Source organism: Pelophylax lessonae (assembly GCF_965119305.1).
Source record: "Pelophylax lessonae genome assembly, chromosome: 2".
Lineage (NCBI taxonomy): Eukaryota > Metazoa > Chordata > Amphibia > Anura > Ranidae > Pelophylax > Pelophylax lessonae.
This window is the reverse complement of record NC_138769.1, coordinates 696,338,869-696,360,652: the sequence shown is the minus strand read 5'-3', so window position 1 is coordinate 696,360,652 and position 21,784 is coordinate 696,338,869. Positions and strand designations below refer to the sequence as shown.

The 21,784-nt window shown below is 43.6% G+C and overlaps 1 protein-coding gene across 1 annotated transcript in view; it reads right to left on the bottom strand.

Annotated features, from left to right (window-relative positions):
• Positions 1-21,784, bottom strand: part of ME3 (malic enzyme 3) — a 306,056-nt gene that overhangs the window by 93,376 nt on the left and 190,896 nt on the right. Inside the window, exon 7 of the mRNA XM_082248513.1 lies at positions 7,274-7,383. Within this exon, the coding sequence (XP_082104639.1) occupies positions 7,274-7,383 (110 nt within the window). The remainder of the gene's footprint in view (positions 1-7,273; positions 7,384-21,784) is intronic.

The window sequence follows — 21,784 nt, the reverse complement described above, 5'->3', positions numbered from 1 at the left end:
CTATTGTCACACTAATCCTCCTCCTCCTTGCCTTCCTGATTGGCCGAAAGGCAAACCCCACGCCATTGGCCAAGGAGGAGGTGCCGCGGGAGGACTGAGGAGACGCGGGGAATCCGGGGACTGAACTGAAGAGAAGTGAAGTAAGTGCACGGACGGGTCTTGCGGGGGGAACACTGGCGCTCTGCATTGAAAGGTGGCACGCATGACGCTGGCATCTCTACATTGAAAGGGGCAATGCTGTGGCACTCTGCATTTATTGGGGGCAATGCTGTGGCACTCTGCATTTATTGGGGGAATAAAGAAGAAAGCAGGGTACAGAGTATAGGTTTTATAAAGAAGAGAGCAAGAAACAAAGTATAGATCTTATAAAGAAGAGAGCAGGGAACTGAGTATAGATTTTATAAAGAAGAAAGCAGGGAACGCAGTATAGATTTTATAAAGAAGAGAGCAAGGAAGGGAGTATAGATTTTATAAAGAAGAAAGCAGGGTACAGAGTATAGATTTTATAAAGAAGAGAGCAGGGAACGCAGTATAGATTTTATAAAGAAGAAAGCAGGGTACAGAGTATAGATTTTATAAAGAAGAGAGCAGGGAACGCAGTATAGATTTTATAAAGAAGAGAGCACGGTACAGAGTATAGATTTTATAAAGAAGAGAGCAGGGAACAGAGTACAGATTTTATAAAGAAGAGAGCAGGGTACAGAGTATAAATTTTATAAAGAAGAGAGCAAGGAAGACAGTATAGATCTTATAAAGAAGAAAGCAGGGTACGGAGTACAGATTTTATAAATAACAGAGCAATGTATGGAGTATAAATCTTATAAGAGGGAGAGGTGGCCAATACGACCAGGTATAAGCTATAAAGGCGCATGATGGACAGACTACAATCCGGAGAAAGCTGATAGAAAAGACTCAATGCTTATGTTGCTTTCTTGCATGCACACTACTGGAGTAAAACAATGACTAACATATGAATTCTACAGTAACAAACTATGCACATGATAAAATTTTAGTTAAAAAACTGGCTCAAGTTCCTCACTGGATGCATAAGAGACTGACTGCTATTCCAATAATAAGAATATGTTAAAATTGTATTATCCATATCATTTCCTTTACTTCTGCTGAAGCCAGAATATTTTGACTTGTGACTCCCCCGATGATGTACAGATTAAACATCTGCCGGGATCATTTGTCTGATTTGTATGTTTTCAGTCCCCTTCTTACATTCCCTCTGACATTCTGGATTCAGGCTCCTCTTGTTATTTAAATTCTATTTGATAAAAGGTTGATATAATCTGCATTTCCACCCCTCCATTTCCCTTTCCATCTTACTGTATGAACAGATGTGGCAGGAAATCAGGCTTAGTAACAAGAGTAGATAATATAACAGAGTTGAGGCTGTATTTTGGCAGACATAGCCTATAATTGATATCTTGCTAATCTCTCATTTCCTTAATATATTTTAGTTTAGGTGTTTACATTTTTTTCAACACACGGTACATGTGCTGCACAAATGTTCTCCTGGCAAAACGTAGACCTGATCTTTTTATTTTTTTTTTTTTCAGATTATTAAATGACTGATATGGGTCTACCACCATACCTTTATTGCTATGTGCCCTGGTGTGGAAATTATGTTAGAACTATAATGAGAAATGCATTTTGACCAGTGCATTTTTTTTTTAGACCTAAATTTTAAATTTATTCTGATGCAGTGTTGCCAACCCCCCGGTGGGAAATTTACTGGCAGAACGTCCAAAATTTACGGACAGCACCAATTTTTTACGGACACTGAAAAAAGTACCTAAAATAAAAATTTTCAGTGCTAAACCGTGCAAATATCAATATTTTAACTATAAACATATAGCTAGTGCTATTAGCAATGTGTTAAAGTTAAACAAAAGTCAAAAAACATATTTCTCAAATTTACATGAAGGTTGGGTTACCATAACCCAGCCAGCACAGAGTTCCCCCTTACATCAGAGTCTGCAGACTCTGGTCAGACACGGTACAGGAGGTGGGCAGACACTGCAGACATGGTACAGGAGGTGGGCAGACACTGCGGACATGGTACAGGAGGTGGGCAGACACTGCGGACATGGTACAGGAGGTGGGCAGACACTGCGGACATGGTACAGGAGGTGGGCAGACACTGCGGACATGGTGAAGGGGGTGGGCAGACACTGCGGACATGGTACAGAAGGTGGGCAGACACTGCGGACATGGTACAGAAGGTGGGCAGACACTGTGGACAAGGTGAAGGGGGTGGGCATACACTGCGGGCATGGTGAAGGGGGAGGGCAGACACTGTGGACATGGTGAAGGGGGTGGGCATACACTGCGGGCATGGTGAAGGGGGAGGGCAGACACTGCGGACATGGTGAAGGGGGTGGGCAGACACTGCGGACATGGTGAAGGGGGTGGGCAGACACTGCGGACATGGTGAAGGGGGTGGGCAGACACTGCGGACATGGTGAAGGGGGTGGGCAGACACTGCGGACATGGTGAAGGGGGTGGGCAGACACTGCGGACATGAAGGACATACCCATCCATCTACCTACCTACCTGTGTGATATCAGGGGAGCTACTTACCTACCCGGTAGGTAGCTCCCCTGATATTACACGGGTAGGTAAGTAGCTCCCCTCATATCATTGCAAGGCAGTACAAGTTACACATGAAACATCTTCTCCAACTTCTCGTGATGCCAGGGCCAGTGTGTGTCCCCCCCCCCCTCACCCCCCTCACCCTTCCATCCAGATGAGAGGAGCCGGCTCAGTCTGAGTCTGACTTACCCTGCGGCGGATCGGACGGTCGGTCAGTGGCCAGCATGGTGCCCAGCAGCACGGATAGGTAGGTGACGGTGTGGTGACGGTGACCCCCCTCCATAGCTCACGCCCCCCGTAGTCTCATACTCCTCCTCCAGTCCCGACTCCCGGGTCGGCTTCATCACGCAGGGCCAGGGACACAGGCGGGAAAACTTAAATGAGGAGAGGCGGAGGCAGAGGCGGGCCGTGGGTGGCACTCGTCGTCCGATGTAAATAACTCTCGGGGCGGAGGCGGTGTCGGGGGTGGAGGCAGAGGCGGGCCGTGGGTGGCAGAGTGACTCGTCTGATGTAATTAACTCCGGGTCGGGGGAGGGGGCGGCATCGGGGGTGGAGGCAGAGGCGGGCCGTGGCACTCGTCCGACGGGGATCTCCGGAACTGCGCGCCGCACGTGCCGCCGCCGCCGTAGATTTACTGGCACTTTTCTCCTGCTACGGGCATTTACGGGCAGGAGAAAAGTGCCCTGTTTTAACGGGCTGTCCGTAAATCTACGGACGGTTGGCAACACTGTTCTGATGATGTATCTCCACTTGCCACCAAAGGTTGTCTTCCTAGAGCACTGCCTCCCTTAGTAAGCTGCTTTTTCGTTACCAATTAGGCACAGAATTTTATGGAGCAGGAAAGTTTTGAGTGAATTAAATTTACAGATGTTAAACATCAAAAAAACGGGTTCATCACACACAAAAATAAAAAAAATAAAATAAATAATTTTGACCCCAGGTATTTCCAACTTCAAACTCCGACCTTTAAATTGGACCTTTTTTCCATACTTACATTGGTCCAGTTTGGATATATTGTATATCTGTAATAGTCCACACTCAGGGCCATCTTACCGAATGGGCATGCTGGGCAGTTGCCTGGGGGCCCCACCTGCCCAGTGACCCAGCCCCAGCCCAGCATTAATCCTGATTCCCGTCTGCATCCCGCCGCCGAACTTAGCAGATGGAAAACGCCTGTTGGACCTGCGCTGCTGTCAGGCCACTTGGGCCATGGAGGTGGAACCCACAACTGCAGGAATGGCTGTCCACCTCCACCGGAACAGGCACACACAGGACAGTCGAGTCTGACTCCCGTCCGTGTGTGTGTTCACCGGACCCAGCCGCCCAACTTGGAAGCTGTCATTAGCCTGGCACTGCTGTACCAATAAATATAGCCTTATCGATAATTTGCATTTTTAATCTCATGGGTGATTGTGTAGGCAGGGCCCCAGTGCACTGCATTGCCTGGGGCCCTTTAATGCTCTTAAGATGCCACTGTCCACACTACATACAATGATAGCCATGATCATCTGGGTGTCACTAAAGCGGCTTCCCCTCTACACAATGACCACAAGGGACCTCCATCATTTTTCAAACACCACAAGGCATTCTCTAACGGGAGATGAGGTGGACATTGTGACATCATCTGTCCCTTCTTCCCACCTTGTCTAATCAGAGACTGCCTTGCATTCACTGAAAAACCATTCAAAATATTCTGCGAATGTCGACAGTGAGCAATCCCCTGTGTTCAGTGTGCACAGAACACTTGAAGATCACAGCTATCACTGTATGTAGTGCAGACTATTACAGTGAATTATGGAATCCCCTGTGACTCTTTGCATATCAGATATAGATACTTACATCAAGCTAGACCAATGTAAGTATGGAAAAAAGATCATTGGAGCTCCACTTTAAAGTGGACCTCGCTTTTACAGGTTTGCAGGGGAGAAGACTGATATACGTCTGACATTTTTTCTTTCAAGTGCAGTAGGTCAAAGCGAACACCAAATGTAAAGTACCCTATTTATTGTTCAACTGATTACAACAATCCAATGTGTTTCAGGGGGTCACACAATACCCCTCCATGATGACTGGAGGAAATGACAGAATGTTAAACAACTCAAAAGTGCTCCTAAAAAGACTGATCTGCAGTTATAAACAACAGTTAGTGCTGGAGTTTACAGTAGAAGTAGCCTACTAGTACTACTGCCAGCAGATCAGTCTGCTTAGGAATACTTACGAGTTCAATAACATTCTCCCATGTCCTCCAGCCTTGATGAAGGAGGAGTGTTCGGCCCCTGAAATGTGTTGGCTCTCTTTTTCGCCTGCTTGTTGTAATCCGTTGATCAAAGACATTGGATTCCTAAGGATTTTTCATTTGGTGCTCTATTGCACCTGAATTTCCCAATTCGGTTGAATGTCCACTCCTGGGCGATCCAAGTCTTTGTGAGCTGCAGAAAATAGGCCAATTGGGCTTAAGAAAATGACTTTGTCCACATTTTGATAACCTGCGATAATCCGTGTCCAGCTCTCCTCTAGGTCTTAAACATTTTCTATTTGTTTAGAGTGGTTCTGAGTCATCTCTTGGTCAGAATCTCATTTGCTGTGCACAGTCATGTAGGTACAGAATTCCCCAAATTGTTGCCACAAGGCGGAAATGCTGAAGTATTTACCAGGGGATACAGGAAATAAAATGGCTTGTTTCCCTCAACACAGTTAGTGAGAATCCCTCCCACAGAACTATTGTTTTCTCCTAGCTGGGGGGGGGGGGGGGGGGTGTTAATGTGCGCAGGTAGCCATCTGCTGGGAGAACACAGTGATTATTGCTAGTGGCTATACAATCGCTTGGTAGAAATCTGACATGCTGGTTCTACCCAAGTTGATCGATGGATCGACATAGAGCTTTGCCTATACATGGAACAAATATCGGGCAATTCAAACCATCTATGGCTAGCTTAACTGCTTGCCGACCGCTACAGGGCAGCAGCTATGCACAGGACTGTGTATAAATACGTGATTCTGCACTTTTGGGTAGTGGGAAGGAACACTCGCTCCTGTTGTGATTGCACACATCGAGAGCTGATTGGTGGGTCCTGCAGACTCGATGTCCGCTGGCACCCACTGATCGCTTGGTACAGAGGCAGAACGGCAGTCTGCCTATTTAAACAAGGCAGATTGACTGTCACGGTTCTCATGGATTACAGACAGCCAGGCGTGGTCGCCATTAAGTGCCTGACATGGGATTTGAACCGGTGTACTTTGACATTCTGTCCTGTTATCCTACCTCTGAGCCACACTTCAGCTCATATGGATCCAGTCTTGTTAATCTGGTATTGCCTGCAGCACTAGGGGGCTGGACTTCACCTGAGTGTGCTCTTGTCTATCATTGTCCACCTGAAGCTAATTGCTCAATTAAGCAAGCTATAAAACACTGTCTCTCGCTTAGAGCAGTGTCAGTTCATTGCTGATCTTGGTTCCTGTTTGACAGACTTTGTTCCTGATCATTGTTCATGTTTGACAGACTTTATTCCGTTGTTCCTGTTTCCTAAGCGTGTGTTCAAGACAGACCCCGGCTTCCATCCTTACCTTCACTCCTTGTTGTTCCTGCGATCCTTATCCGGACTTGTGTCATCCAGTGACCACAGTTATTCCTGGACTTCCCTTCCCATTGTATTCCTGCCGGTCCTGCTTACTGGAGCACCTTCCCTGCCAAGCCCCCGTGCACAGATTTGCAGCCCAAGTGGCTTTCTTACCTGGTCACCTTGGACTGTGGATATCTGCAAGGGTAAGCGTACATCTCTGCGTTACAGACTCAGACAAAGGTAAGCTCCGTGACATTGACAGTCTGACAGGAGGGAAGGCATGGATCCTGTGTCTCTGCAAAGCAGGGACACAGATCAATGTCTTTCCCTAGTAAAACCACCTGATGTTAACCCCTTCATTAATACAGTAACAGTGCATATTTTTAGCACTGATCACTGTATTAGTGTCAATGGTCCCCAAAAATTGTCAAAAGTGTCAGTTAGTGTCTGATTTGTCCGCTGCAATATTGCAGTCCCCCTATAAGTCACGGATTACTGCCATTACTAGTAAAAAAATATTACATAAATATATCCTATAGTTATTTTTTTAACCAAAAATATGTAGCAGAATACATATTGGGCTAAATTGATGAAGAAATTGAATTTTTAAAATTTTTATTGGATAGGTTTTAGAGCAGAAAGTAAGAAATTATGTTTTTTTTTTCAAAATTGACAGTCGTTTTTTGTTTATAGCGTAAAAAATAAAAACCCGCAGGAGGTATTCAAATACCACCAAAAGAAAGCTCTATTTGTGGAAAAAAAAAACACAAACATTTTATTTGGGTACAGTGTCGCACGACTACGCAATTGTCAGTTAAAATAACGCAGTGCTGAATCGCAAAAAATGGCCTGGTCATGAAGGTAAATCATGGTAAATCTTCCAGAGCTGAAGTGGTTAAAACAAAAACATTAGGTTTTTGACACAATGTGTGGAAGTTATGAAGCTCCAAATCTTATATGTCTGTCTCGAGTTGTTCAAATGACCCCCAGAGGAACTTATAGGGGAGTCTGGGAGCGAAGACAGCAGCTGCTCCAGAACAAATGTTTTCCCATTTCCTGGAAGAAGTACATTCCTTTATAAAACAGACTGAGAAAGCTCCAGGAATGCTCACCTTGTATATCATCATTGAATGTACAATATTTGTTGCGATACTTGTTCAGGAGTCGAAAGGCGTTTAAATTTGCAAAGTCTTCAAACTGAATCAAACAGTTCATGCCGTATCTGTAATTAAAAATGCATAACACATTATTTAGATGCAGGTTCTCAAATTCTTAAAGGAGTTGTAAAGGCAGAAGGTTCTTTATCTTAATGCAATCTATGCATTAAGATAAAAAGCCTTCTGTGTGCAACAGCCCCCCTCAGCTCTCCTAATACTTACCTGAGCCCACTCTCTATCCAGCAATATCCACGAGTGCCTCAGCCATCCCAGGTCTCTCTCTCCTAATTGGCTGAGACACAGCAGCGGCGCCATTGGCTCTCGGTGCGGTCAATCAAACTCAGACAATCAGAAGAGAGTGGGGGCAGGGTCAAATGGCAGCTCAATGTCTGAATGGACAAACAGAGCTGCAGCTTGGCTCGGGTGCCCCCATAGCAAGCTGCATGCTGTTTGTGGCACCTGGCCCCTCCCTCTTTTTGAGTGCCCCGCCAGGGACCCGAGAAGAGGAGGATCGGGGGTGCCCTGTGAAAAACCAACTGCACAGAGGAGGTAAGTATAACATGTTTGTTATATTAATAGAAAAAAAAGAGACTTTACAGTCACTTTAAGGGAATATACAGTGGGGATGGAAAGTTTGGGCACCCCAGGTACAAATTTGTATTAATGAGCATAAAGAAGCCAAGGAAAGATATAAAAATCTCCAAAAGGCATCAAATTACAGATTAGACATTCTTATAATATGTCAACAAAAGTTAGATTTTATTTCCATCATTGACACTTTCAAAATGACAGAAAACAAAAAAATGGGGTCTGCAAAAGTTTGGGCACCCTGCAGACTTTATAGCATGCACTGCCCCCTTTGCAAGGCTGAGACCTGCCAGTGTTATGGATTGTTCTCAATCATCATCTGGGAAGACCAGATGATGTCAATCTCAAAGGTTTTAAATGCCCAGACTCCTCTGACCTTGCCCCAACAATCAGCACCATGGGATCTTCTAAGCAGTTGTCTAGAAAACTGAAACTGAAAATAGTTGATGCTCACAAAGCTGGAGAAGGCTATAAGAAGATAGCAAAGGGTTTTCAGATGTCAATATCCTCTGTTTGGAATGTAATTAAGAAATGACAAGCATCAGGAACAGTGGAAGTTAAAGCAAGATCTGGAAGACCAAGAAAAATATCAGACAGAACAGCTCGCAGGATTGTGAGAAAAACAATTCAAAACCCACGTTTGACTGCACGATCCCTCCAGAAAGATCTGGCAGACACTGGAGTTGTGGTACACTATTCCACAATAAAGAGATACTTGTACAAATATGGTCTTCATGGAAGAGTCATCAGAAGAAAATCTCTTCTACGTCCTCACCACAAAAATCAGCGTTTGAACTTTGCAAATGAACATATAGACAAGCCTGATGCATTTTGGAAACAAGTTCTGTGGACCGATGAGGTTAAAATTGAACTTTTTGGCCGGAATGAGCAAAGGTATGTTTGGAGAAGTAGGAGCACAGAATTGAATGAAAAGAACCTCTGTCCAACTGTTAAGCATGGGGGTGGATCAATCATGCTTTGGGGTTGTATTGCAGCCAGTGGCACAGGGAACATCTCACGAGTAGAAGGAGAAATGGATTCAATACATTTTCAGCAAATTTTGGATGGTAACTTGATGCCATCTGTGAAAAAGCTGAAGTTAAAGAGAGGATGGCTTCTACAAATGGATAATGATCCCAAACACACCTCAAAATCCACGGGGGATTACATCAAGAGGAGTAAACTGAAGGTTTTGCCATGGCCTTCACAATCTCCTGACCTCAACATAATTGAAAATCTATGGATAGACCTTAAAAGAGCAGTGCGTGACAGACAGCCCAGAAATCTCAAAGAAATGGAAGACTTTTGTAAGGTAGAATGGGCAAAGATACCTCAAACTAGAATTGAAAGACTCTTGGCTGGCTACAAAAAGCGTTTACAAGCTGTGATACTTGCCAAAGGGGGCAGTACAAGATATTAACTCTGCAGGTTGCCCAAACTTTTGCAGACGCCTTTTTTTGTTTTCTGTTATTTTGAAAGTGTAAATGATGGAAATAAAATCTAACTTTTGTTGACATATTATAAGAATGTCTAATCTGTACTTTGATGCCTTTTGGAGATTTTTCCATCTTTCCTTGGCTTCTTTATGCACATTAATACACATTTTTACCTGGGGTGCCCAAACTTTCGATCCCCACTGTATGGTCACAGTATACATTTTCATTTAACATTAGCATTGTAACAGCAATATAAGTGATATTTCTTTTAACAATTACATAGTTACATAGTTTGTGAGGTTGAAAAAAGACATCAGTCCATCCAGTTCAACCTATGATGTGTGTGTGTGTGTGTGTTTCATGTATACCCCTGTATGTTGTGGTCTTTAAGGTGCCCATCTAATAGTTTTTTCGATGCTCCCTGCTGATACGACTGCTTGTGGAAGAGAATTCCACATCCTTACTGCTCTGACAGTGGAGAACCCCTTACGTATTTTTAGGTTAACCCGTTTTTCCTCTAGTTTTAGTGAGTGGCCACGTGTCTCATTGTATTCCCTTTCTTTAAAAAGTTTGTTCCTTATGCTAGGGTCACCAGTACAGTATTTGTACATTGATATCATATCCCCCCTCAATCGTCTCTTCTCCAGAGAGAATAGGTTCAGTGCTTGTAGTCTTTCCTCATAGCCGATGCCCTCCATTCCCCTAATTATTTTTGTTGCCCTTCTCTGGACTCTCTCCAGTTCCAGCACATGCTTCCTGAGGATCGGTGCCCAGAACTGGACAGCATACTCCAGATGTGGCCAGACCAGAGTGGGAGAATAATCTCTTTATTTCTGGAATTAATCCCCTTTTTTATACATCCCAGTATTCTGTTGGCTTTGCTTGCAGCGGCTTGGCATTTCATTCCACTGCCAAGCCTGTTGTCTACCAGAACCCCCAGGTCCTTTTCCATCCTATACTCACCCAGAGGTTTCCCCCCCAGTGAGTAGCTTGCTTTCATGTTTCTGACGCCCAAGTGCATTACTTTACATTTTTCAACATTAAACCTCATCTGCCATGTAGTTGCCCACCCCATTATTTTGTTCAGGTCCGCTTGTAAGGTTTCCACATCCTGCATAGAAGATATTGGCATGCTTAGTTTAGTATCATCCGCAAATACTGAGTTTGTACTAGATATCCCCTCCTCTAGATCATTTATGAATAAATTAAACAGGATTGGTCCCAGGAAAGAACCTTGGGGGACCCCACTTTCCACACCCGCCCAATCAGAGTACTCCCCATTAATCACCCCCCTCTGGACTCTCCCCTGGAGCCAGTTCTCTATCCAGGTACTCACCTTATGGTCCATACCTACCTTCCTTAGTTTGTACAGTAAGCCTTTGTGAGGAACGGTGTCAAAGGCCTTTGCAAAGTCCAGGTACACCACATCCACAGGCTTTCCTTTATCTAGGTGGCAGCTCACTTTATCGTAGAAGGTTAATAGATTGGTTTGGCAAGAACGATTTTTCATGAATCCATGCTGATTACTACTAATAATACCGTTTTCATTACTAAAGTCTTGTAAATGGTCCCTTAACATCCCCTCCAAAATCTTGCAGACTACTGATGTTAGGCTGACCGGCCTATAGTTAGCTGGGATATATCTCGGGTAACAATCCAATACAAGGTTACTTTAAAAATCAAATTTTATGTTGCTAGTTCTGCCTGGTTGCTGGACATCTCTTTCAGCAACTTCCTGGATTCCCTGCATGCTTTGCAGCTTCTCTATTCCAATGGATTACATATCCCATGGTATCTTGCAAGCAGTGATTCCTGTTCTGACCCCACCTCCTGCAACTCCTCCTTTCAGCTCCTCTGTAGATCAGAAGGCAGGCTCTGTGAAATGCGTGACACAGCAGTGCCTACCCACAGGACATATTGAATATATGTCACATAATTCAAGGAAGTAAATATGTAGGGATCTTTACATATAAGTTTACAAACTTTAAAATAAAAGCATGGGAATAGAGCTTTAAGAATTATACTTACCTAGGTGGATGTAGCATTAGCCCGATGCTGCATCTCTCCCCTGCCGGCTCTAACACTGAGAACCGAGCGATCAAACACCGCTAATTGCTCAGTTCTCACAGCTCCCTGAGCAGAGAGCCGGGGGCTGTCAGTTACCGGCTCTCTGCTCTTCTCTCCCCTCCCCCGCCCTCACCGGAGGGCTGGGCTGTTGAGAGGGTGGGAACGGCCAGCTCAGGCTCTCAGAGGCTCGCTGAGAGGCTGACCTGGGTGCCAGTCCAGGCATGTGGGCAGATCCCGACCATATGGTCATGATCTTTCCAAGGGACTGAACCGGCTCTGTGACGTCAGCCGACAGCGGACTTCAGCCCACTGTCTGCTGAAAACGGTCACAGGAGTACAGAACAAACTGTACTCCTGTGATCCACAGAAGTACAGCTAAATGAGCTTTGGCTGTACTTCTCCTTTAAGATCATTCAGACTAAAAAGAGTAGGCTAGAAACAACAAAAATGATGAGGAAATTAATATAGAATTTTACATTTTGGCCATAGATACACTTTAATGATTGACATTTTTATAAGTGAACATTACATTTCTACTGAGAATTGAAAATATTACAATTTCTGGTTCAGTACATGTTTATTGAAGTTTAACAGAAGTACAACAGCATGTAACATCAGGGTGGAAAGGAAGCACACGATACATCAAAGGCTAGACGGACATAAAGCAATTACCAAATGCCAGCTATAACTCGCAAGGCTCGTCTGGCTGCCAGTTCCAGCTTTAGACAAAAACAGAAAAAGTCATGTACCTGGAGGGGAGGACAGTTGCTAAAATAATAAAATTTCAATGCCAAATCTGATCCAACCCCTTCGCTTCAAAACGTCCGGGGTCCCACGTTTTATTGTACAGAAGCAAAAATGACCAATTTTACATCTGCTAGTGAAATCTTGTATCTTTTGTTTTTCATCACAGGTTTTGAACCCAACTGCATGACATTATACGAGTTTTTTTTTATAAAAGTCTTCCTGTGATATTGCATATACATTTGTTCTGTGGAGGCAAAATTAAATGTTATTAGGCTATATTCCAGGTTGAACGTGTAGCGCTCCCCCCCAACCTCCAGAGGCCTGGTGGTGACCCACAGGGACAGGGAGGGTCAACGTCTCTACTCAGGGTGCAGATTACTAGGCATGGTGGGTGGTGTACAAGATAGAAAAATGGGCGCCAGTCACTTGTATGCTTAAACAGAGAGAAGTTTATTTCTCACAACAGGAACAAATTGGGAGGGAGAGGTAGGGCACAGGATATCCTTAGTGAAAAAATGGCAGACTCCTTAGACAAAAATGTAGAATAGGCAGACAGCAGTACAGAAAAAGAGCCTTTAAGCTGGAACCAGCAATCTGTACTTTGTAGCACAGTGGTGGACTGACCTGAAAGGCAACACCTCTCCCCTGGGTCATATCTCCTATAGAAACAGTATGCAACTCAGGGAAGGTGCAAGAACTCTCTGTGGAGGATTCCATCTTGATGCTTTCCCAGGCTCTCCATGGCACCCCAGTCCATGGCAGAGTCACCTCTGGTACTTCATCTCAGGTCTCCGTTTTCCCTCATGCTTCCAGGCAGTGTGCAGGCTCTCCCATACAGAGCCATGAGCACATACAGTCAGGTCCATAAATATTGGGACATCGACAATCTTTTTGGCTCTATACACCACCACAATGGATTTGAAATTAAAAAAACACGATGTTCTTTAACTGCAGGCTTTCAGCTTTAATTTGAGGGTATTTACATCCAAATCAGGTGAACAGTGTAGGAATTACAACAGTTTGTATATGTGCCTCCCACTTTTTAAGGGACCAAAAGTAATGGGACAGATTAACAATCATAAATCATACTTTCACTTTTTAATACTTGGTTGCAAATCCTTTGCAGTCAATTACAGCCTGAAGTCTGGAACGCATAGACATCACCAGACGTTGGGTTTCATCCCTGGTGATGCTCTGCCAGGCCTCTACTGCACTGTCTTCAGTTCCTTCTTGTTCTTGGGGAATTTTCCCTTTAGTTTTGTATTCAGCAAGTGAAATGCATGCTCAATTGGATTCAGGTCAGGTGATTGACTTGGCCATTGCATAACATTCCACTTCTTTCCCTTAAAAAACTCTTTGGTTGCTTTCGCAGTATGCTTCGGGTCATTGTCCATTTGCACTGTGAAGCGCCGTCCAATGAGTTCTGAAGCATTTGGCTGAATATGAGTAGATAATATTGCCCGAAACACTTCAGAATTCATCCTGCTGCTTTTGTCAGCAGTCACATCATCAATAAATACAAGAGAACCAGTTCCATTGGCAGCCATACATGCTCACGCCATGACACTACCACCACCATGCTTCACTGATGAGGTGGTATGCTTTGGATCATGAGCAGTTCCTTTCCTTCTCCATGCTCTTCTCTTCCCATCACTCTGGTACAAGTTGATCTTGGTCTCATCTGTCCATAGGAGGTTGTTCCAGAACTGTGAAGGCTTTTTTAGATGTTGTTTGGCAAACTCTAATCTAGCCTTCCTGTTTTTGAGGCTCACCAATGGTTTACATCTTGTGGTGAACCCTCTGTATTCCCTCTGGTGAAGTCTTCTCTTGATTGTTGACTTTGACACACATACACCTGCCTCCTGGAGAGTGTTCTTGATCTGGCCAACTGTTGTGAAGGGTGTTTTCTTCACCAGGGAAAGAATTGTTCGGTCATCCACCACAGTTGTTTTCCGTGGTCTAATGGGTTTTTTGGTGTTGCTGAGCTCACCAGTGTGTTCTTTCTTTTTAAAGATGTTCCAAACAGTGGATTTGGCCACACAATGTTTTTGCTATCTCTCTGATGGGTTGGTTTTGTTTTTTCAGCCTAATGATGGCTTGCTTCACTGATAGTGACAGCTCTTTGGATCTCATATTGAGAGTTGAAAGCAACAGATTCTAAATGCAAATAGCACACTTGAAATTAACTCTGGACCTTTTATCTGCTCCTTGTAAATGGGATAATGAGGGAATAACACACACCTGGCCATGGAACAGTTGAGCAGCCAATTGTCCCATTACTTTTGGTCCCTTAAAAAGTGGGAGGCACATATACCATCTGTTGTAATTCCTAGACCTTTCACCTGATTTGGATGTAAATACCCTCAAATTAAAGCTGCAAGTCTGCAGTTAAAGCACATCTTGTTTGTTTCATTTAAAATCCATTGTGGTGGTGTATGGAGCCAAAAATATTAGAATTGTGTTGATGTCCCAATATTTATGGACCTCACTGTAGTTATGCCTCAGGCTCCAAGACTACCCAGCAGCAGCTGTTCCTCACACATCTACCCAGTTGGAAAGGACAGAGATCACCTGACTTCCTCCAAATAAATAGCCTCTCCCAGCATGCTCAGCTACCAGTATGATTGGCTGAGAGAAACGTACATATTCATAACCTGACTCACTAATTCATCACACTAATGCCAAAGGTAACAATGCCACCTACTAATAAAAAGGGAGAAACACAGCTAAACCAGGATTAGGAGGAAATCCAATGATCACAAAGACTACAAATCAGCCAGGCTAGCTACCACCTAGCACAGCTAAATTTACTAGCAACTCTGTGTAGGACAAGGGTGCTACAAACGTTACTCATTCATACATTAGATGGAGCTAATAGACGTAAGAAAAAACGAAATATTTATTATGATCGGCAGCTCCATCTAGAGGGCATAATGTGATATTTTCCTGATCCACCATATTGTCTATGAACTAATAACATTTGACCTGGAGCTCTTAAGATAAACCTTGGCTTGGTGAAAAAAAGAGATAAATAACCAAAGATAGAAAACACTGATAAAAGCCTTTTTAATACAGTAAAACAAAAAAAAAAACTCCTCCAAAACAGACTTGAGAATTTTTACAGGAGAAGGCGAAAATAAATCAAATCTGTTGGGGACTAAAAAAGAAAAACTTAAATGAACCTAGTTCAGAAAATTTGCGCAAAAGGTGAAGGTAAGATACATTTCAAGTTAGTTGTCTAGTTTAGAGTACATTTGATTTTTCAGTTGTGTCTTTCAAGTGGATTTGTTTGCAGGCCTCAAATGACATGAAATGAGTCAGAAAATGGCACACTTATTGCCCGATAATTCAGAAATAAAAAAAAAAAAGAAGAAGATCTGAGAAACACAAAACCGTAGGGGACAGTCACAAAGCCCTGGTATAAAGTGTGATGGGCCTTTTCTGCCAGGTGAGCTGAAACGGCAATCTTCTGCATTGTCCCGCTGGCTGCAGGTGATACACTAAACAGATCTGTCATTCACTGCCCCCTTTCAAGGCTCCTGAAATGTGAAGGGGAGACACAAGGCAGCCTAAAAGCTGAAACTGATACAGAACCTTCAGGGTTTATTTGAAACCGCAATTTTCCTCTTGAAGCGCTCCATTCATGGGGCTACTCTGCGACATCCGAAGTGTCCCAGATTTTTATTTTAATCCTACTTCTCATATTTACACTGCCTGTTGTATAGAGAAATTAGCGGCTGTGCCGTTCCAACAAATACGGCGCCGTCCTTTGTTCCCTGTGAAGATGAGGTCAGCGGTGACAACCAATTCCTTATTATGCTGTCCAAGATGCTTTGTCATACTGTATGTGAATAGGAGCAAACATCTTGAAAGATGAGACTAGGACAGGTCTATCATTTAGCAAACAAAAAAGTCTGCAACACAAAAAACGTCAAAATGTGCTTTTCATTAAAAATGTGCAATTATTTTCTGCCAAGAACGGATTAGATGGAAGCTTGAAAAGTCCTTATTGAAAAGTTTCTATACAACTAGTAATTCTTTATGACACAATGTTACCTTCACTAGCCACAGCATTTAGAATACATGTAATGAAAAAACATGGCTGCCATCAAGTCCACGCAGTATATAATCGTAAACTGTAAAATATTTAATTAGCAGTGCTGCTAAGATAGACTATAACATTTAATGTTTACCATTTTATAGTGTATGTATGTTAAACCAACAGGGACTGCTGGACAAAGACTTGGAGATTCCATGAGATTGAACAACTGTCATAGGATAGTAATGACTCATAAGTAGTAGACTTGGGCTACTACATATTTAAAGTGGTGGTAAAACTAGAGGGTTTGTTAACTCAATGCATTCTCTGCATTAAGGTATAAAATGATCTGCGTTCTGATCACCACCAAGGAATGATTAGAGCAGTGGTTCTTAAAAAGGAGACTACAGCCAAAGCTCGCTTGGCTGTACTTCTCCTGTGGATCACAGGAGTACAGTTTGCTCTGTACTTCTGTGACCCATTTTCAGCAGACAGCGGGCTGACTTCACAGAGCCAGTCGAAGCTTGGAAAAGACCGTGACCATATAGTTGGAATCTGCCCACATGCCTGGACAGGCACCCGGCTCAGCCTCTCCGCGAGCCACCGAGAGCCTAAGCCGGTCGCTCCCACCCCCTCCATAGTCCAGCTCTCCAAAGATCCTGGCAGGGGGGCAGTGACAAGCTCTCTGCTCACGGAACTGTGAGAACTGAGCGATCAGTGGTGTTTGATCGCTCAGTTCTCAGCGCTAGAGCCAGCGGGGGCAGATGCAGAGGAATAGAAATACAAATGTGGCGCTAATCTTGTAAGATTAATCAAAGAAATCTTTGATATTAGTGGATAATAAGCAACAGTTCAAATTCTTTCCCATGGATAAATAAAAACTTCCAAAAGAAGGGGAGAGATGTGAAGATCCTCAGCGAGGGAAACCACCACCAGGCACCCGCACACACTGATCCTTACCAGATCCCAATGACCCTCATCACAAAGGTCAAAAACGCTAATGGCACAAGCCCTGGAAAGCCGGGATCCTTCACTCCTCCTCATTAGATATTATCCATCAAGCGGGCAGTCGTTAAGTCGAAGATAACGTGCAGATTTTGGCGGGACTGATGCTGCATCCACCTAGGTAAGTATGATTTAAAAAAATTCCCATACTTTTTTAAGCTCAGACCTAAAGTGCCCCTAAACGGCCATATTTCGGATTTTCCCTTAAATTAAAATAAAACAGCCATCAACACAATTTATTAAAAGTACCTGTGCAAGTTGAAGGGAATCCTGAAAATATGATCTGTTGGGGGCACTTGAAGACTGAGGTTGAGAACCACTGCTGCAGAGGACCCAAGTTGCTTAGGTTGAAGCTTACACAGGGCAAGGTTCTCTCCCTGGCCCCAATGACCGTGATGGTCTCTGGGAAATGGTCACATTAGGTACTCAGCACTTCTTCAAAGGATGAGAGGTCGGACACATACTCACAATATGTGGAAGACCCAGGTATTTCCTTTAGGTCACCTTGGCAAATGAACCATAAGGAAATGAAGGGAGGGTGAGTTTATGAAACTAGTTACGGGAATAGGCTCATTTTTAATTACTTTAGGATACTATCAAATTAGATAAAGGTGGGGAGAGGCCAAGAGACTAGGTCTAAAACGAATTACTAAGAAACCACATCTGATCTACAAGATGCTGTTCAACCAGCCCCACTTTGCTATACAGACTAAATCTGACTGTAATACAGACACACAGGCTTAAAACTGGCCAGTTCAGCAGCAACCCCCCCCCCCCCCCCGCCCTTCCCAGTTAGAATACAATAGCACAGTGGGAGAGATCCCTGCACCAACATCGCTTATGTTAATGCGGGGACCGTTCTGTATGTACTCACCTTCAGTGACAGAGAAAGGAGAGATGGGAACAGTAACACTAGTAGACTGGACAGAGGCAAACAAATATCTTTCCAGGAACAATGGATGGGGTAGACTTCAGTTTGTCCTCATACAAGTCACCTGAGCATGATTAGACCCTTCAATCCTCTATACAATAGAATAATCGATTCGGAACTAGGTGGAAAACGTATCTGCACAATGCTGAATATCACCAACAGGTTAGAACACTCAGCGTCCTCTTGCAGTTCTGAAATAGGCTGATAATTGCAGATGATGCTTGTAGAACCTTCATATGCAATTATGAGACCATCTTTCAGCTTTAGTTGTCAGCCCTGTGCTTAGAGAAAATGCATAGAGACCCAGAAAACAACCAAATTTAATTTCAGCGAAAGCACTACAAGTTAAACCATTTTATTCCTTATTTTTTTTTTTTTGACTTCCAGAATACAAAGTTTCTGTAAAAAAAGACAATGCGTACTGCGTAAAGGACTAGCAGTGTACTAGAACATGTATGTGATAAAAAGATAAAGTAAAACATAAAACAGATGCAGTAAATCAAAAAAATATACAGTACATACAGAGGTTAGAGGAGTTGACCTTGAAAACTTCAAGGAAAAACCTTAGAGGCATACTCCGAAAGAGTGGTTGGAGGAGTAATTTATTTACAGAAGGCTTTTTAGAGGACATTACATTATGATCTTATTAAAAAAACACAATCAGGGCCTCCTGGACCATGCTGGGCTCCACCCCGAGTCTCTCATGGCAGCCTTTAGTATGCCTCTGAAGCCATCTGTAGATGACACAAACTGGTAAAACTTTAGTCCCATCTTGCTAATTAATACTGGTGTGACATTATTGGCTAAAGTTCCTGCTACCCATTTGATCACTGGCACAGCCTGCTTTCGCCTCGTTTCCACTGAGTGGTACGGTATGGTTCGGTTCAGTACGGTACGGTTCGGAGTGGTACACCTTGCGTTTCCACTGCCAATAGTACCCTTTCATGATAGGCGTGGTGTAGCAGCAAAGCTGTGATAGACGATTCTCTGTCAACCAATCAAAGTTCTGCAGAGTGTAGCTCCACCTTGTTGGTACGGTACTAATGTGCTTGGTACCCCAATGAAAGGGTCCCAAAAAAGTGGTACGGTACGGTTCGGAATTAGGGTACCATTCACAATGGAAACGGCATTAATAGCGTACCGAACCGAACCGTACCAGAAAGCTAAGTGGAAACGAGCCATTCATTTCCCCAGATTAGGTAGGGTTCATACTGGATTTACAGGCAAGAGACAATAGGGTTGATTTACTAAAACTGGAGTGTGCAAAATCTGGTGCAGCTGTACATGGTGGTCAATCAGCTTCTAACTTCAGCTTGTTCAATTAAGCTTTGACGAAAAAAAAAAAATGGAAGCTGATTGGGTTTTATGCAGAGCTCCACCCCATTCTGCATTCTCCAGGTTTAGTAAATCAACTCCAATACTCGCCAACTGTTGCATCTTAACAAAATCACAAAATCCTGTAAGATTACTAATGCCAGGATATAAAAAAAGGCATTTAATATTATTAGCCATTCTTGGGATGATCTATTCTTCATTATTACTAAATATGGCGACTTGTGGACTTAAATAATTGGATTTCACATTGGAAACCTTAACTATCAAAAAACGAACGAGGCAAGGTTGTCGCCTCTACCCCGCTCTTTGTGCTGTCCATTGACCCTTTTAGGCTTTCCTTCGCCAAGCCTCTAATATTACTGTGATAGAAATAGCAGATTGTCACCACAAACTGTGTATGTTGACAGATGACTCTGTCCTTTTACTCACTGACTCAACTGTATCTACCTTCCTGGGGCTCGGTATGAATAGTTTTGAACATAAACCTTCCCCTCAAAGCTTGCCAGGGCATTCAGGACAATTTTAAGATTACTTGGACCCCCAACAAAACTTTCCTGTTGGGGCATCTACTTAACACCTATGATAGAATATTCCAGACAATCTATCCAGCCTTGATACACCACATTCAAAACTACTAATGAAATGGAAACCGTACAATCCTGGCTCGTTAGGATCATGTTGATCTGTGGTCTCCAAACTGTGGCCCTTTGCTTGCCTTTATCTGACCCTTGGGGCACTTTTCCTCCTACTGATACAGGACACTATTCCTCTCACTGCCACCAAGAATGAGCCACTATTTCTGCCACTGACAACAATGGGCCACTATTTCTCCCACTGACACCAAGAATGGGTCACTATTCCTCCTACTGACACCAACAATGGGTCACTATTTTTCCCACTGACACCAACAATGGGTCACTATTCCTCCCACTGACACCAACAATGAGTCACCATTCCTCCCACTGACACCAATGATGGGTCACCATTCCTCCCACAGATACCAACGATGGGTCACCATTCCTCCCACTGATACCACCAATGGGTCACTATTCCTCCCACTGACACCACCAATAGGTCACCACTATTCCTCCCACTGACACCACCGATGGGTCACTATTCTTCCCACTGACACCACTGATGGGTCACTATTCCTTCCACTGACACCATCATTGGGTCACTATTCCTCCCCACTGACACCACCAATAAGTCACTATCCCTCCCACTGACACCATCATTGGGTCACTATTCCTTCCACTGACACCACCAATGGGTCACTATTCCTCCCACTGATACTACCAATGGGTCACTATTCTGCCCACTGACACCACTGATGGGTCACTATTCCTTCCACTGACACCACCAATTGGTCACTATCCCTCCCACTGACACCAACAATGGGTCACTATTTTTCCCACTGACACCACCGATGGGTCATTATTCCTCCCACAGTCACCAAGGATGGGTCATCATTCCTCCCACTGACACCACCAATGGGTCACTATTCCTCCCACTGACACCACCAATAAGTCACTATTCCTCCCACTGACACCACCAATGGGTCACTAGTCTTCCCACTGACATCACAGGGCACTATTTCTCCCACTGACGCCAGAACAATTTCTACTCCAAATGGCCACAGTCTGCCCCCCCCCCCCCCGTGAAAGACAGTAAACTGGCCCTTTGTTTAGAAAGTTTGGAGACTTTGTGTTTCTTCCATTTGCGAATAATCACACCAACTGTTGTCATCCTCTCACTAAGCTGCTCGGCGATGGTCTTGTAGCCCATTCCAGCCTTGTGTAGGGCTACAATCTTGTCCCTGACATCCTTGGAAGGCTCTTTGGTCTTGGCCATGGTGGAGAGATTGGAATCTGGTTGATTGCTTCTGTGGACAGGTGTTTTTTTGTACAGGTAACAGGCTGAGATTAGGAGCACTCCCTTTAAGAGAGTGCTCCTATTTTCAGCTCGTTACCTGTATAGAAGACACCTGGAAGACAGAAATCTTGCTTATTGATATAATCAAATACTTATTTCACTCATTAAAATGCAAATCAATTTCTACATTTTTTTAAATGAATTTTCCGGATATTTTTGTTGTTATTCTGTCTCTCGCTGTTAAACTAAACCTACCATTAAAATTATAGACTGATTATTGCTCTGTCAGGGTTTAAATGTACAAAATCAGCAGGGGATCAAATACTTTTTTCCCTCACTGTATTTTTATGTTGAATGGTGGCCTTGTGAAGCCTTTTATACACAATATTATTTTGAGCAGAATTTAAGATTATGCAATCTCTTTGTTTCTATATTTTTTTACCATT